Source organism: Bombina bombina, chromosome 2, assembly GCF_027579735.1.
Source record: "Bombina bombina isolate aBomBom1 chromosome 2, aBomBom1.pri, whole genome shotgun sequence".
NCBI classification, from domain to species: Eukaryota; Metazoa; Chordata; class Amphibia; order Anura; family Bombinatoridae; genus Bombina; species Bombina bombina.
In genome coordinates, this window is record NC_069500.1 from 39311345 (window position 1) to 39328451 (window position 17107).

The window sequence follows — 17107 nt, forward strand, 5'->3', positions numbered from 1 at the left end:
GTAATGTCTTAGGTCTGGCTTAAGGGGAAAAGGAGGGGAACAAGGAGGACAATGGGAAAGGGAGAGACGGGAGAAGGGTGAATAAAAGAGGGGAAGGGGGGAATGGGGAGGAAAGGGAGAAAGAGGGGAAGGAAAAAAAAAAAAAAAAAAAAAAAAAAAAAAAAAAAAAAAAAAAAAAAAAAAAAAGAGAGGGGGGGGGAAGGAAGAGAGGAAGGGGAGGGAAGGAGGAGGGAGAAAAAGGGGAGGAGAGGGAGAAGGTGAGGAAAGGGAAATAGGGCAGAGGGTAGGGGGGGGAAAGGAGGGACATGGAGAACATGGCAATTTGTTGCATTATATTCGGTAAGAGAGTGCCTAACAGTACAAAATACAAACAGTTTTAAACATCAACATGGAAACCTAAAGTGTCCCGTGCCGGAGGCCCGGGCAACGGATACATGCATACATACAATAACAACCGCCCATCAGGAGCAACATGTGTGTAGACATTTTTATGTGATTTTTTTTTTTTTTTTTTTTTTGTATAGTAGACCCAAGGTATATGCAGATCAGACCTAGGAAGTCCGTGAAAATACTGTCAGGTCAAAGGCCATTATGTTCTACAAGACCCAAGGTGGAGAGAGACAGTTGCCCCCCGGTTCAAAAACACAAAAAGGATACTGGGTGGACTGCTTCATTTATCGTGACTATCCGTCACATCTGGTGGCAAAAGTTGAGACCCTCCGCTCCGTCAGGGAGCCGAGGCGGAGGCCTCCAAGTCAGCACCCCGCGGAGGCGTGTCATCCTCCACCGAGAGGCCGGCCAAGAAGGCTTGGACATCTGATCCGGGGCGATGAATTACTGTTTTGTTGTTTCGTGTGGCAATTATTGAAACAGGAAAGCCCCAGCGGTATGGAATCTTGTGAGCTCTTAGCCTCGCTGTGATGGGGGTCAATTCCCTTCTTTTTAGCAAGGTGGTTGGTGAAAGGTCAGAAAAAATCTGTAAAACCTCGCCTGCATGCTGGATTGGCTGCTTGGTGCGTGCACACTGGAGTATTTCCTCTTTGTCTTTAAAATTTAAAAAGCGTACTATTATGTCTCTAGGAGGTGCTTTAGGAGGCGGTCTGGCCCGCAATGCCCTGTGGGCACGTTCCAGTGGCAGGTCAGGGGACATTGGAGTGTTTTTAAGTGTACGAAACAGACTTTGCAGGTAACCCTCGATTGCTGGAGGGTGTATTGTTTCGGATACACCTCTGAATCTAAGATTATTGCGGCGGCCCCTATTGTCCAAATCTTCTAACTTGTCAGATAGAATTTGTATGGTTTCTGACTGCTGCTGAATTTCCAATTGCATTTGCGTGACTGACGTAGTGGTTTCAGCTTGTTTAGTCTCTGAGTGTGTCAATCTGGTATCTAGTGAGTTGATGTCTTTCTTGAGGTCATTAAACATGTCTCGCATTTCTTTCACTGCGTTTCTAATGTCCTCTTTGGAGGAGAGGTGTTGCAAGTCCTCTTTTGTAATATGCTGTGTCGTTTGCATGTCTGCAATTTGGAGGAGTGGCTGAGTTGTGCACTGAGGGGGTTCTAGGCTGCCCGTGGCCTCCGTGATGTTATGATCAGCTTGTTTTAGGTAGTCACTCAAAGTGCGAGTTGGTGTGCCTTTTTCAATTTTATTTATGTTTTTCTTGCAAGGCATATCTGAGTGAGTCCCAGCCTGGAGGGGTATAATTGCTGGATCTATCTACCTGCCTGCGCTATTGGTACACAGAATGGGCTGTGTACCTTTGTCTGGGATATTTTTATTATGTTGTCTTTATCACTTTTTATTTGTGTTATGACTCTCTTGTTGTGTCTTTTTGTTTTGTCCCTTCACCTTATTTTTATTCTTCTTTTTGTTCCAGACCCTATGTCTCCCTGAATGATTCCCAGTACCCCTCACTTCTCTCACCTCCTGTGTTAAGGGGATGTTAAACTTTTATCAGGTCCCAGATTATGCTGGGTCTATACTTAGTGAGGAGTGACTGCGGTGCTAATTTTGGGTGATAGTGAAGTTTGCTGGCGAGGCCGCCGCCCCACTCGTGCACTGTCAGGGTGGAGGCCAGGAAAAACACTTCAGCTCGGCCTTCTATGAAGGCATCAGTGCGGGCAGAGTGGGTCTTAGCTGGATGTAAGAGCAGCTCAAGGAGCACAATCCTCGCGCACAGGTAATTTTGAGGTCTGAGCTTGGGCCTATGTATATGCCGTGAGCGGCGGATCTTGTGTAGTGCGGTCACGTGGCTGGTGCAAATGGTGGTGTAAATTCCTCACCTAGCTGCTGTGGCCGCCTATGGACCTCTCCGCGCTCCTCTCCTAAGTCCGTGCGGTATCCTAGAGCTCCGGGTAGAGAGGCAGTAGCCAATATGAGCTGCGGCACCTCCGGTGTCAAAGGCCTCAAGCTCAGTTCCAGATGCGATCCTCTGATGCTCTCGCAACTTTTACAATATATAACAAGGCGGGTAGGCTAAAGTGATAATGTTCTGTCAGGCAGGATGTTGAGCCAGGTTGTCCCTCATAAATTATGGTAAAAAGGTTAGGGAAATGCCTTTTTTATGTTCATGTACTGCCAAAGAATTCAGGAGCTTTTCAGTACACAGCCATTCGCCTGCGTGGCTAAGCTCCGCCCCCCCACCCTGGTTTTTTAATCAGGTCTGATGAATTATTTTCTCTAACTACAGTCACCACGGTACCATATGGTTTCTCCTATATTTTTCCTCCTGTCAGTCTGTCGAATGACTGGGGTGGGCGGAGCCTAGGAGGGACTATATGGCCAGCTTTGCTGGGACTCTTTGCCATTTCCTGTTGGGGAAGAGATATTCCCACAAGTAAGGATGACGCCGTGGACCGGACACACCGTTGGAGAAAGTAATTTATCAGGTAAGCATAAATTCTGTTTTGCAACCAAATATTTTACATTTTCATTCATTAGGTAAACTTTTTAAATAGTATGATCAGTTGGTCTAATTCACCTTACTGCACGGGAGTTTCAAAAATCTTTCTGATGGGATTTATTTTTTTATTTTTATCAATATAGCTTTCAGAAACAAAGGTTTTCACTGCATCTTCTGTTCCTACAGAGAACCATATCACGCCGGGTCAAAGGTGAGTTGCTCTTGCTTCACCACATGCTGAATAACAATACTTCATGCTTTGTGGCATATTAATCATGTTGTACAAATTAACCCTTGAATTGTTAACAAATGTTGACTGGTTTAACCCCTTATGTGTATTTATTTAGTAAAATTGTGATGTTATAGGTTGGGGGTAGCACTTTTATTCTCTTTTGCACTTGCTTCTTCATCCCTGGTGGTGTAGTTGTCTGACATTGCTGGGGTAATCCAGGAATGCCTATGACATCATCAAACCCCCTGAAGTCCAGAAGAGATGCTGGTTAAAGGAAGCTCCCCCTCAACCAGCTCTCCTTAATCCCTGAAAAAAAACTAAATCCACCATTTAAAAGGCAATCGGCTGCTCATTCAAATGGTGTGTGTCTTGGGTTTATTGAAGCACAATAAATAAAAAAAAATTAAAACATACTTAACAGTTGCACACACTTATAACAAACAAGCCTTCAAAAGGCTTCAGTCCCTTTATAAGTTTTTTTATAAGCCAGATGATCCCTGTGGTTATCATCTGGTCTGAATAAATGTTTATTTGAATAGAGGCCCATGGGAACCCCTATGTGCAGATTAAAGTTCCTTAACTATAAGAGGGCGCATTATTTATTTGAGGACAACCCCTTTTTTTTTACTTTAGAGTTTAGGTGAAAACACACTATTTATAACCTTGTTTATTTCAATTTTAATTGCAAACGCCATGATATATACATAAATTGTTTGCTGGTAGCACACCCCTTGGAAAAAAATAACTGAAATCAATCGCTTCCTGTAACCATCAATTAGTTTCTTACGCCTCTCTACTGGAATTTTGGACCCCTCTCTTCTTTCACCAACTGCTGCAGTGTTCTCAGATTGGAAAGGTTCCTTTTCCCAACTGCTTTTTGAGAGCTCTCCACAGGTGCTCTATGGGATTGAGATCTGGACTCATTGCTGGCCAGTTCCTTACTCTCCAGAGCTTTGTCTTAAACCATTTCTGGGTGCTTTTTGACTTTGGGTCATTGTCCTGCTGTAATACACATGACCTCTGACGGAGACCCAATTTTCTGATACTGGGTCCTACATTGCACCACAGAATTCTATGGTAGTCTTCAGATTTCATAATGCCATGCACACAGTCAAGATATCCAGTGCTTGAAGCAGCAAAGCAACTCCAAAACATCAGTGAACCTCCACCATGTTTGACTGTAGGGACTGTATTCTTTTCTTTAAAAGCCTTATTTCTTTTTAAAGACACAATGAGTCCACGGATTTCATCCTTGTGGGATATTCACCTCCTGGTCAGCAGGAGGAGGCAAAGAGCACCACAGCAGAGCTGCTATATATAGCTCCTCCCTTCCCTCCCACTCCAGTCATTCTCTTTGCCTACGTTGGTGATAGTAAGAGGTAAAGTGAGGTGTTAGTTTTAGATTCTTCAATCAAGAGTTTATTATTTTTAAAGTAGTACCAGTGTGCTGCTTTGTCTAGGGTGTAGCCGTAGTCCATATCAGTCTCTACAGTAGAGCTATTGGTGGCTTTAGAGCAATGGGAACTTGTGGGACATAATTCTCACTGCACCTCCCATACATTGAAGCTGCCCTAATTCTGATAAGTAAGATGATTCAGGCTTTATCTTTATCCACAGGGCTATGGGAGGGAGAGGTCCTCCTAAACCTGCTGAGCTGCCCTGCTGTCGGGCAGATTTTAAAGGTAAGTGCTGACTTTTTATTCTGGGTCTGAAGGGAATAAGATCTCAGAAGAAGTGAAGTACTTTTATTTATGCGACTTAGAAACTCCTATTGGTAGGGGTGTAACAATCTAGACAACACCTTATTAGCAGGCACTGGGGATGAGGAGAGATTAGGACTTTCTTTCATGTAATTGCCAAGAGTCCATGAGCTAGTGACGTATGGGATATACAATCCTACCAGGAGGGGCAAAGTTTCCCAAACCTCAAAATGCCTATAAATGCACCCCTCACCACACCCACAATTCAGTTTTACAAACTTTGCCTCCTATGGAGGTGGTGAAGTAAGTTTTTGTGCTAAGATTTCTACGTTGACATGCACTTCTCAGCATTTTGAAGGCCGATTCCTCTCAGAGTACAGCGAATTGCAGAGGGATGTGAAGGGAGTATCACCTATTGAATGCAATGGTTTTCCTCACGGGAGATCTATTTCATAGGTTCTCTGTTATCGGTCGTAGAGATTCATCTCCTATCTCCCTTTCAGATCGACAATATACTCTCATATACCATTACCTCTACTGATAACTGTTTCAGTACTGGTTTGGATATCTGCTATATGTGGATGGGTGTCTTTCGGTAAGTATGTTTTTGTTACTTAAGACACCTCAGCTATGGTTTGGCACTTTATGCATTAATATAAAGTACTTAATATATGTATTGTACTTATTTTTGCCATGAGTCAGGTTCATGTATTTCCTTTTTGCAGACTGTCAGTTTCATATTTGGGGAAAATAAACATTAAGAAATATTTCTTTCATGTAATTGGCAAGAGTCCATGAGCTAGTGACGTATGGGATATACAATCCTACCAGGAGGGGCAAAGTTTCCCAAACCTCAAATGCCTATAAATACACCCCTCACCACACCCACAATTCAGTTTTACAAACTTTGCCTCCTATGGAGGTGGTGAAGTAAGTTTGTGCTAAGATTTCTACGTTGATATGCGCTTCTCAGCATTGTTGAAGCCCGATTCCTCTCAGAGTGCAGTGAATGACAGAGGGACGTGAAGGGAGTATCACGTATTAAATACGATGATTTCCCTAATGGGGGTCTATTTCATAGGTTCTCTGTTATCGGTCGTAGAGATTCATCTCCTACCTCCCTTTTCAGATCGATGATATACTCTCAATTTACCATTACCTCTACTGATAACTGTTTCTGTACTGGTTTGGCTATCTGCTATATGTGGATGGGTGTCTTTTGGTAAGTATGTTTTTTATTACTTAAGACACCCCAGCTATGGTTTGGCACTTTATGCATTTATTTTAAGTTCTAAATATATGTATTGTACTTACATTTGCCATGAGTCAGGTCCATGTATTTCCTTCTGCAGACTGTCCGTTTCATATTTGGGGAAAATAACCCCAGGTAAGAAAAAGATTTCTTAAAAAAATGTGTCTCTTTTTTCAATTGACTACTTTCTTGCAAATTGCGGGCGTTATTAGGCCCGCGTGTGTGCCAAATGCTAGACTTTATTGCGTCATTCTTTTTAGGTAGGATTTTTTTTTGGCGCGAAAAATACGTCTGACGCAACTTCGTCATTTCCGGCGTCAACTAGCCTTACACATGGTTGCGTCATTAGTGACGCGAGTGTGTCATTTACGGTTATTATTGGCGCCAAAAAAGTTTTCAGTTACGTTGTGCGTCATACTTGGCGCCAAACATTTTCATTATTTTAATACCCCATTGATGTTTGCCTCTTGCCTTTTTCTCTATCAGAGGGCTATGCTATTTGCATTTTTTTTCCCATTCCTGAAACTGTCATATAAGGAAATTGATAATTTTGCTTTATATGTTGTTTTTTCTTTTACATTTTGCAAGAGGTCTCAATCTGACCCTGCCTCAGAAGTTTCTGCTGGAACATTGCTGCCTGACATCGGTTCTACCAAAGCTTAGTGCATTAGTTGTAAGATTGTGGAAATTATTTCGCTGAATGTCATTTGTAATAGTTGTCATGATAAACTTTTACATGCAGATAATGTGTCCATCAGTAATAGTACGTTGCCAGTTGCAGTTCCTTCAACTTCTAATGTACATGATATACCTATGAATTTTAAAGAATTAGTTTCTGATTCTATCCAGAAGGCTTTGTCTGCATTTCCACCTTCTAATAAAGGTAAAAGGTCTTTCTCTTGTAAAGATGTATCCAGTCCACGGGTTCATCCATTACTTGTGGGATATTCTCCTTCCCAACAGGAAGCTGCAAGAGGACACCCACAGCAGAGCTGTCTATATAGCTCTTCCCCTAACTGCCACCCCTAGTCATTCTCTTGCAGCTCTTGACAAGAAAGGAAAGTATCAAGAGAGATGTGGTGACTTAGTGTAGTTTTTACCTTCAATCAAAAGTTTGTTATTTTTAAACGGTACCGGCGTTGTACTGTTTTTACTCTCAGGCAGAAATTGGAAGAAGACTTCTGCCTGGAGGTTTGATGATCTTAGCGGTTTGTAACTAAGGTCCATTGCTGTTCTCACACATAACTGAAGAGTATGGAAAGAAAGCTTCAGTTGGGGGGACGGTCTGCAGATTGCCTGCTTTGAGGTATGTTCAGTATATTTTTTTCTAGAGAGGTAAGGTCTAGAAAATGCTGACAGTGCCTGGTATATTTAAGGTAAGCCTTATACAGTGATCATGCTTGCAAAAAGGGATAACATTCATGTTAATACCTATATTACTTAGTGTAAAAACGTTTGCATGATTTATAAATAAAAACTTTTTTTCTCTGAGGGTGATAAATCTTTATTTGGGGCCTAGTTTCCACATGGCTTGTTATATTACTCCTAGGAGTATTTTTTTTTAAGGCCCTCTGACTTTGAGTGCATGGTGGGAGGGGCCTATTTTCGTTTTCAGTCTGAGACATCCAGCTTCCCTGAAGGAGTCCTCTGGCTTATAGGACCTCTATAGAGGGTTTTGTTCCTGCAAAAATCGTTTTTAAGGGCAGGTAGGAGCCACAGCAGAGCTGTGGCAGTGTGTTTGACTGTTTAACAGGTTTAATGTTTTTCTAATTTGTTTTTGGGCCTGAGGGGTTAATCATCCATTTGCAAGTGGGTGCAATGCTGCTTTAGTCCCTTATACACACTGTAAAAATTTCGTAGAGTTTACTACTTTTTTTCACTGTTTTGCAGTTTATGTGGTAGTTTTTTCCTCTTAAAGGCACAGTACCGTTTTTTATTATTGCTTTTTTCACATTTATTAAAGTGTTTTCCAAGCTTGCTGGTCTCATTACTAGTCTGTTAAACATGCCTGACATAGAGGAAACTCCTTGTTCATTATGTTTAGAAGCCATTGTGGAACCCCCTCTTAGAATGTGTACCAAATGCACTGATCTTTCTATAAGTTATAAAGACCATATTATGGCTTTTAAAGATTTATCACCTGAGGTTTCTGAGACTGACATAAGGGAGGTTATGCCATCTAGCTCTCCCCACGTGTCAGAACCTATAACTCCCGCTCAAGGGATGCCAAGTACATCTGGCGCGTCCAATGCGTTTACTTTACAAGACATGGCGGCAGTCATGAATCATACCCTCACAGTGGTATTGTCCAAACTGCCAGGGTTACAAGGAAAGTGAGACAGCTATGGGGCTAGAACAAATACAGAGCTCTCTGACGCTTTAGTAGCTATGTCTGATATACCATCACAATGTGCAGAAGTTGAAGCAGGAGAGCTTCTATATGTGGGTGACTTCTCTGATTCAGGGAAGGCGTTACTTCAGTCTGACTCTGAAATGACAGCATTTAAATTTAAGCTTGAACACCTCCGCGTGTTGCTCAGGGAGGTTTTAGCGACTCTGGATGACTGTGACACTATTATAGTCCCAGAGAAATTGTGTAAAATGGACAAATACTTTGCAGTGCCTGTTTACACTGATGTTTTTCCAATCCCTAAGAGGTTTTCAGAAATTATTACTAAGGAATGGGATAGACCAGGTGTGCCGTTCTCTCCCCCTCCTGGTTTTAAGAAAATGTTTCCTATAGATGCCACTACACGGGGACTTGTGGCAGACGGTCCCTAAGGTGGAGGGAGCAGTCTCTACCCTAGCTAAGCGTACAACTATTCCTGTCGAGGACAGTTGTGCTTTCCTAGATCCTATGGATAAGAAATTAGAGGGTTTCCTTAAGAAAATCTTTATACAACAAGGTTTTATTCTCCAGCCTCTTGCATGCATTGCCCCAGTCACTGCTGCAGCGACTTTCTGGTTCGAGTCTCTGGAGGAGTCTTTACAGGTAGAGACCCCGTTGGATGATATCCTTGACGGGCTTAAAGCTCTTAAGTTAGCCAATTCATTTTTTTCTAATGCCGTTTTTCATTTAACCAAGCTAACGGCTAAAAATTCAGGTTTTGCCATTCAGGCACGTAGGGCGCTATGGCTTCAATCCTGGTCAGCTTATCCCCTTCAAAGTCTAAACTTCTCAAGATCCCCTTCAAAGGGCAGACCCTATTTGGGCCTGGACTGAAGGAGATCATTTCTGATATTACTGGAGGAAAAGGCCACGCCCTTCCCCAGGACCAAGTTAAGGACCAAACAGACTAATTTTCGTTCCTTTCGAAACTTCAAGAGTGGCGCAGTTTCATCTTCCTCTTCTACAAAACAAGAGGGAAATTTTGCCCAGTCCAAGCCTGTCTGGAGACCTAACCAGGCTTGGAACAAGGGGAAACAGGCCAAAAAGCCTGCTGCTGCCTCTAAGACAGCATGAAGGAGTAGCCCCCGATCCGGGACCGGATCTAGTGGGGGGCAGACTTTCTTTCTTCGCCCAGGCTTGGGCAAGAGACGTCCAGGATCCCTGGGCTCTGGAGATTGTTTCCCAGGTATATCTTCTGGATTTCAAAGCTTCATCTCCAAAGGGGAGATTTCATCTCTCACAATGATCTGCAAACCAGATAAAGAGAGGCATTCTTACATTGCGTTAAAGACCTACTAGTTATGGGAGTGATCCACCCAGTTCCAAAGGAGGAACCGGGGCAGGGCTACTATTCAAATCTGTTTATAGTTCCCAAAAAAGAGGGAACTTTCAGACCAATCTTGGATCACAAGATCCTAAACAAATTTCTCAGGGTCCCATCCTTCAAGATGGAGACTATTCGAACCATCCTACCTATGATCCAGGAGGGTCAATATATGACTACCGTGGATTTAAAGGATGCTTATCTACATATTCCGATACACTGGGATCATCATCAGTTTCTCAGGTTCACCTTCCTAGACAGGCAATACCAGTTTGTGGCTCTTCCCTTCGGGTTAGCCACGGCACCAAGAATCTTTACGGAGGTTCTAGGGTCCCTTCTGGCGGTTCTAAGACCGCGGGGTATAGCAGTAGCCCCTTACCTAGACGACATCCTGATACAGGCGTCAACTTTTCATATCGCCAGGTCCCATACGGACATTGTTCTGGCTTTCCTAAGGTCTCACGGGTGGAAGGTGAACGAAGGAAAGAGTTCTCTCTCACCTCTCACAAGAGTTTCCTTCCTAGGAACTCTGATAGATTCAGTAGAAATGAAGATTTTTCTGACAGAGGTCAGGTTGTCAAAACTTCTAACTTCCTGCCGTGCTCTTTATTCCATTTCTCGTCCGTCAGTGGCTCAGTGTATGGAGGTAATCGGATTAATGGTAGCGGCAATGGACATAGTTCAGTTTGCCCGCCTACATCTCAGACCACTGCAACTTTGCATGCTCAATCAGTGGAATGGGGATTACACAGATTTGTCCCCTCTACTAAATCTGGATCAAGAGACCAGGGATTCTCTTCTCTGGTGGCTATCTCGGGTCCATCTGTCCAAGGGAATGAGTTTCCGCAGGCCAGAATGGACTATAGTAACGACAGATGTCAGCCTTCTGGGCTGGGGTGCAGTCTGGAACTCCCTGAAGGCTCAGGGTTCGTGGACTCAGGAGGAGGCCCTCCTTATGATAAACATTCTGGAACTAAGAGCGATATTCAATGCTCTTCAGGCTTGGCCTCAGCTAGCTGCGGTCAGATTCATCAGATTTCAGTCGGACAACATCACGACTGTAGCGTATATCAACCATCAGGGGGGAACAAGGAGCCCACTGGCAATGTTGGAGATTTCAAAGATAATTCTATGGGCAGAGGTTCACTCTTGCCATCTCTCAGCTATCCATATCCCAGGAGTAGAGAACTGGGAGGTGAATTTTCTAAGTCGGCAGACTTTTCATCCGGGGGAGTGGGAGCTCCATCCGGAGGTATTTGCCCAGTTGATTCAACTATGGGGCAAACCAGGACTGGATCTCATGGCGTCACGTCAGAACGCCAAGCTTCCTTGTTACGGGTCCAGGTCCAGGGATCCCAAGGCAGCGCTGATAGATGCTCTAGCAGCGCCCTGGTCCTTAAGCCTGGCTTATGTATTTCTACTGTTTCCTCTGCTCCCTCCTCGTCTGATTGCCAAGATCAAGCAGGAGAGAGAGCTTCGGTGATCCTGATAGCCCCTTGATAGCCACGCAGGACTTGGTATGCAGATCTGGTGGACATGTCATCCTTTCCACCATGGACTCTGCCGCTAAGGCAGGACCTTCTACTTCAAGGTTCCTTCAAACATCCAAATCTAATTTCTCTGCGTCTGACTGCTTGGAGATTGAACGCTTGATTCTATCAAAGCGTGGTTTTTCCGAATCAGTCATTGATACCTTAATTCAGGCTCGAAAGCCTGTCACTGGGAAAATCTATCATAAGATATGGTGTAAATATCTTCATTGGTGTGAATCCAAGGGTTACTCGTGGAGTAAGGTCAGGATTCCTATGATATTATCCTTTCTCCAAGAAGGATTGGAGAAGGGATTGTCAGCTAGTTCCTTAAAGGGACATATTTCTGCTATGTCTATTCTTTTGCACAAACGTCTTCCTGAGGTTCCAGACGTTCAGGCGTTTTGTCAGGCTTTAGTTAGTTAGAATCAAGCCTGTGTTTAAACCTGTTGCTCCGCCATGGAGTTTAAATTTAGTTCTTAAAGTTCTTCAAGGGGTTCCGTTTGAACCTTTGCATTCCATAAATATTAAGCTTTTATCTTGGAAAGTTCTATTTTTAGTAGCTATCTCCTCGGCTCGAAGAGTTTCGGAGTTATCTGCTTTACAGTGTGATTCCCCTTATCTGATTTTCCATGCAGATAAGGTAGTGTTACGTACCAAACCTGGGTTTCTGCCTAAGGTGGTATCTAATAAGAATTTCAATCAGGAGATTGTTGTTCCTTCCCTATGTCTTAATCCTTTTTCAAAGAATGAACGTCTGTTACACAATCTTGATGTGGTTCGTGCTTTAAAGTTTTATTTACAAGCTACGAAAGATTTTCGTCAAACATCTGCTTTGTTTGTTGTCTATTCTGGACAGAGGAGAGGCCAAAAGGCTTCAGCAACTTCTCTTTCCTTTTGGCTAAGAAGCATAATTCGCTTAGCTTATGAGACTGCTGGCCAGCAGCCTCCTGAAAGAATTACAGCTCATTCTACTAGAGCAGTAGCTTCCACATGAGCTTTTAAACATGAGGCCTTTGTTGAACAGATTTGTAAGGTGGCGACTTGGTCTTCGCTTCATACCTTTTCTAAATTCTATAAATTTGATACTTTTGCTTCTTCGGTGGCTATTTTTGGGAGACCGGTCTTACAGGCAGTGGTGCCTTCCGTTTAAGTTTCCTGCCTTGTCCCTCCCTTCATCCTTGTCCTAAAGCTTTGGTATTGGTATCCCACAAGTAATGGATGAACCCGTAGACTGGATACACCTTACAAGAGAAAACAAAATTTATGCTTACCTGATAAATTTCTTTCTCTTGTGGTGTATCCAGTCCACGGCCCGCCCTGTCATTTTAAGGCAGGTGTTTTTTTTTTTTTAAACTACAGTCACCACTGCACCCTATAGTTTCTCCTTTTTCTTGCTTGTCTTCGGTCGAATGACTGGGGTGGCAGTTAGGGGAGGAGCTATATAGACAGCTCTGCTGTGGGTGTCCTCTTGCAGCTTCCTGTTGGGAAGGAGAATATCCCGCATGTAATGGATGAACCCGTGGACTGGATACACCACAAGAGAAATAAATTTATCAGGTAAGCATAAATTTTGTTTTTAAAACTTCTCATTTAGTTGATCAAATTTCAAATGACCAACAACATAATAATTTATCCTCCTCTGAGGATCTGATACAGAAGATCCTTCCTCAGACATTGACACTGACCAATCTACTTATTTATTTAAATTAGAGTATATGCGTTCTTTATTAAGAGGTGTTAATTACTTTGGATATTGAGGTAACCAGACCTCTTGACGTTAAGTCTAATAAATGTTTAAATGCTGTTTTTAAACCTCCTGTGGCTTCTCCAGGGGTTTTTCTTATTCCTGAGGCTATTTCTGATATGATTTCTAAGAAATGGAATACGCCAGGTACTTCTTTTATTCCTTCTTCAAGGTTTAAAAAATTGTATCCTTTACCTGCAAATTCTATAGAGTTTTGGGAAAAAATCCCCAAAGTTGATGGGGCTATTTCTACTCTTGATAAACGTACCACTATTCCTATGGAAGATAGTACTTCCTTTAAGGATCCTTTAGATAGGAAGCTTGAATCTTATCTAAGGAAAGCCTATTTATATTCTGGTCATCTTCTCAGACCTGCAATTTCTTTGGCTGATGTTGCGGCTGCATCAACTTTCTGGTTGGAGAATTTAGCGCAACAAGAATTAGATTCTGACAGCATTATTCGCTTACTGCAATATGCTAATCATTTTATTTGTGATGCCATTTTTGATATTATCAAAATTAATGTTAGATCCGTGTCTTTAGCTATATTAGCTAGAAGAGCTTTGTGGCTTAAATCTTGGAATGCTGATATGACATCTAAATCTAGATTACTATCTTTCCAAGGTAATAATTTATTTGGTTCTCAGTTGGATTCTATTTCAACTGTTACTGGGGGAAAGGGAGTTTTTCTGCCTCAGGATAAAAAAACCTAATAGTAAATCTAAGGCTTCTAACCGTTTTCGTTCCTTTCGTCAAAATAAGGAACAAAAACTCAATCCTTCCCCCAAGGAATCTGTTTCCAATTGGAAGCCTTCCTCAAATTGGAATAAATCCAAGCCATTTAAGAAACCAAAGTCAGCCCCTAAGTCCGCATGAAGGTGCGGCCCTCATTTCAGTTCAGCTGGTAGGGGGCAGATTAAGGTTTTTCAAGGATATTTGGATAAATACTGTCCAAAATCAATGGATTCATAGTCAGACCTCCTGTGAGATTTTTTTCTCTCACGTATCCCAGCAAATCCAGTAAAAGCTCGGGCTTTCCTGAAGTGTGTTTCAGACCTGGAGTCTTCAGGGGTAATCATGCCAGTTCCTTTTCAGGAACACGGTTTTGGGGTTTTATTCAAATCTATTCATTGTCCCAAAGAAGGAAAATTTATTCAGACCAGTTCTGGATCTGAAAATTTTGAATAGTTATGTAAGAGTACCAACTTTCAAGATGGTGACTATAAGGACTATTCTGCCTTTTGTTCAGAGAGAACATTTTATGTCCACAATAGACTTGCAGGATGCATACCTTCATATTCCAATTCATCCCGGTCACCATCAGTTCCTGAGATTCTCTTTTCTAGACAAGCATTACCAATTTGTTGCTCTTCTATTTGGCCTAGCAACAGCACCAATAATCTTTTCAAAGGTTCTAGGTGCCCTACTCTCTGTAATCAGAGAACTGGATATTGCGGTGTTTCCTTATTCGGACGATATCTTGGTATTAGCTCAGTCTTTACGTTCTGCAGAATCTCACACGAATCAACTAGTGTTGTTTCTTCGGAAACATGGTTGGAGGATCAATTTACAAAAAGTTTGATTCCTCAGACAAGGGTTACCTTCTTAGGCTTCCAGATAGATTCAGTGTCCATGACTCTGTCTCTGACAAGAGACGTTTACAATTGGTTGCAGCCTGCCGGCACCTTCAGTCTCCGTCATTCCCTTCAGTGGCTATGTGCATGGAAGTTTTAGGTCACATGACTGCAGCATCGGAGGCGATCCCCTTTGCTCGTTTTCACATGAGACCTCTACAGCTTTGTATGCTGACCCAATGGTGCAGGGATTATACAAAGATATCACAATTAATATCCTTAAATCCCAATGTACGACACTCTCTGACGTGGTGGATAGATCACCATTGTTTAGTTCAAGGGGCATCTTTTGTTCGGCCAATCTGGACTGTGATCACAACAGATGCGAGTCTCTCAGGTTGGGGAGCTGTTTGGGGATCTCTGACAGCACATACGTCACTAGCTCATGGACTCTTGCTAATATGAAAGAAATTAATTTATTAGGTAAGTTCTTACATAAATTATGATATATATATATATATATATATATATATATATATATATATATATATATATATATATATATATATATATATATATATATGTGATGTGTATATATATATATAGTCACATAATTAGATAGCACTCACTGGGTAAAGAATAAAATTTGCTTTTATTGTAGAGTATCCGATATTAGAGATTAAAACGGTCCCATGACATTTCGGTGCCAACCAGCACCTTTATCAAATGGATCAGTCAGTTCCTTCAGGCAGGTGACATAGCCTGACATCTTAAGAAAAACAAGTTAAAAACCATAGGGAAGCTGCAGCTTTATATACCTTGGTTTTAACTCAATTGATAGCTAGTAGCAATGCGTGTTTGCATGTCACTAAGGCCACACCCCTTCCAGAATTGCAATGAGCTGTAATATGTGCAACCAGCACCATCTTCGCTTAGATTCTTCGTTACGGAGTCGAGTGTGGCACATGGCTAATTAGCATATTTAATGCTGCATGACGTGTTCGATCAGGAGAGCGTCTCTATGTAAGACTGCATGGATCTCATAACGATGTTAAAAACAATACTGTTAGCAATGGACACATTGAATCCTTAGCAGATAATGTTATATATGTAATATAATGTAGGTTTGGAGGGTATGATTGATCAGTAGAATGTAACCACATAGCAGATGTGTACATTTTTTTTAGACCTCAATATTTTTAAGGTCTTTACTGAAGGTGTATATAGGTTTGGCACTACTTTGTATACCAAACCCACTGATAGAAATTCGCTTCTTCTGTCTACCAGCTGCCACCCTGACCACCAAAAATTGGGTCTAATCAACTCTCAGTTGGCGAGGGTAGCACGTAATAATTCTGATTCTACCATCCTCCAATCTCAGTTGGATAATATGTGCACGAGAAAACTATCCTATTGAGAGAGATACAAGCTATCTTTGTTCCATTTTCTGAGTATGTAAAACTGTATATGTCACAGATGGACAAGGAAAAAGATATACATTCCATCCACAGAGCCGCTGAGGGATGAACAGAGGACTGATGAAAATGACAGTTGGTAAGAAGATTGTACTCTCTAGCTTATGTAAAGAAAATCTTCAAATAGATCGATACAAGATCGCCCCTCTACCCTGGTATCTGATACCAAGGAAATCTTAACCAGGAGAGTCATTGTACACCCAGAATCAATCCTGGAACCTCCAAGCTCGGGCCAGTTGCCTTGACACTTGAATCACTGAGGGGCTCTGCCCACCAAAATCTGTGAGATCTGGACACTATCAGAAGAGCTCTTAAAAACAAACAAAAACAAAATTTTCCAAGATAATCGTTTAATACCAACAGAATGCATAGGCTCAAAAGGAGCCTGTTGCAGGACACAGAGAACAAGATTAAGGCTCCAAGGAGGAGCAACAGATTTAAAAACAGGCCTGATTCTGACCAGGGAATGAATGTCCGGAAGATTAGCTGACCTCTTGTAGTAAAACCGAAAGGGCAGAAATTTGTCCCTTTAAGCAACTGACAAAACCTTTCTCCAATCCCTCTTGAAGAAACGGAATTCAATGAATTTGCACCTTGTGCCAAGGAAGAGAGAGAAAGGAGAGAGAAATATGCCAAACCTTATGATATATCGGACTAGTCACAGGCTTACAAGTCTGGATCAGATTGTCATTGACCCTATCAGAGAAACCTCTTTTAGACAAGACTATGGTCAATCTCGACGCAGTCCGCCTCAGAGAATCTAGATTTTGATGAAGTAACGGACTTTGAAGTAGAAGGCCCGTCCCCAGAGGCCATCTGCACGGAGGGGAAGATGACATCTTCACCAGATCTACAAACCAAGTCCTGCGAGGCCAAGGGGGGGGGGGGCAGACTTATCAGACTGAACTCCTACTGAATTGCTAACGTGTCTACTAGCACTGCCTGAGGGTCCCTTGATCTGGACCCGTATCTGGGCAGTTGG

General features: G+C 42.3%; 1 protein-coding gene across 1 annotated transcript in view; it reads left to right on the forward strand.

The window, feature by feature from the left end:
- The first annotated feature begins 1745 nt into the window (after positions 1 to 1745).
- UBAP2 (ubiquitin associated protein 2) overlaps positions 1746 to 17107 on the forward strand; it is a 320876-nt gene continuing 305514 nt past the window's right edge. The window contains exons 1-2 of the mRNA XM_053699654.1: positions 1746 to 1754; positions 3047 to 3114. Of these exons, the coding sequence (XP_053555629.1) occupies positions 1746 to 1754; positions 3047 to 3114 (77 nt within the window). The remainder of the gene's footprint in view (positions 1755 to 3046; positions 3115 to 17107) is intronic.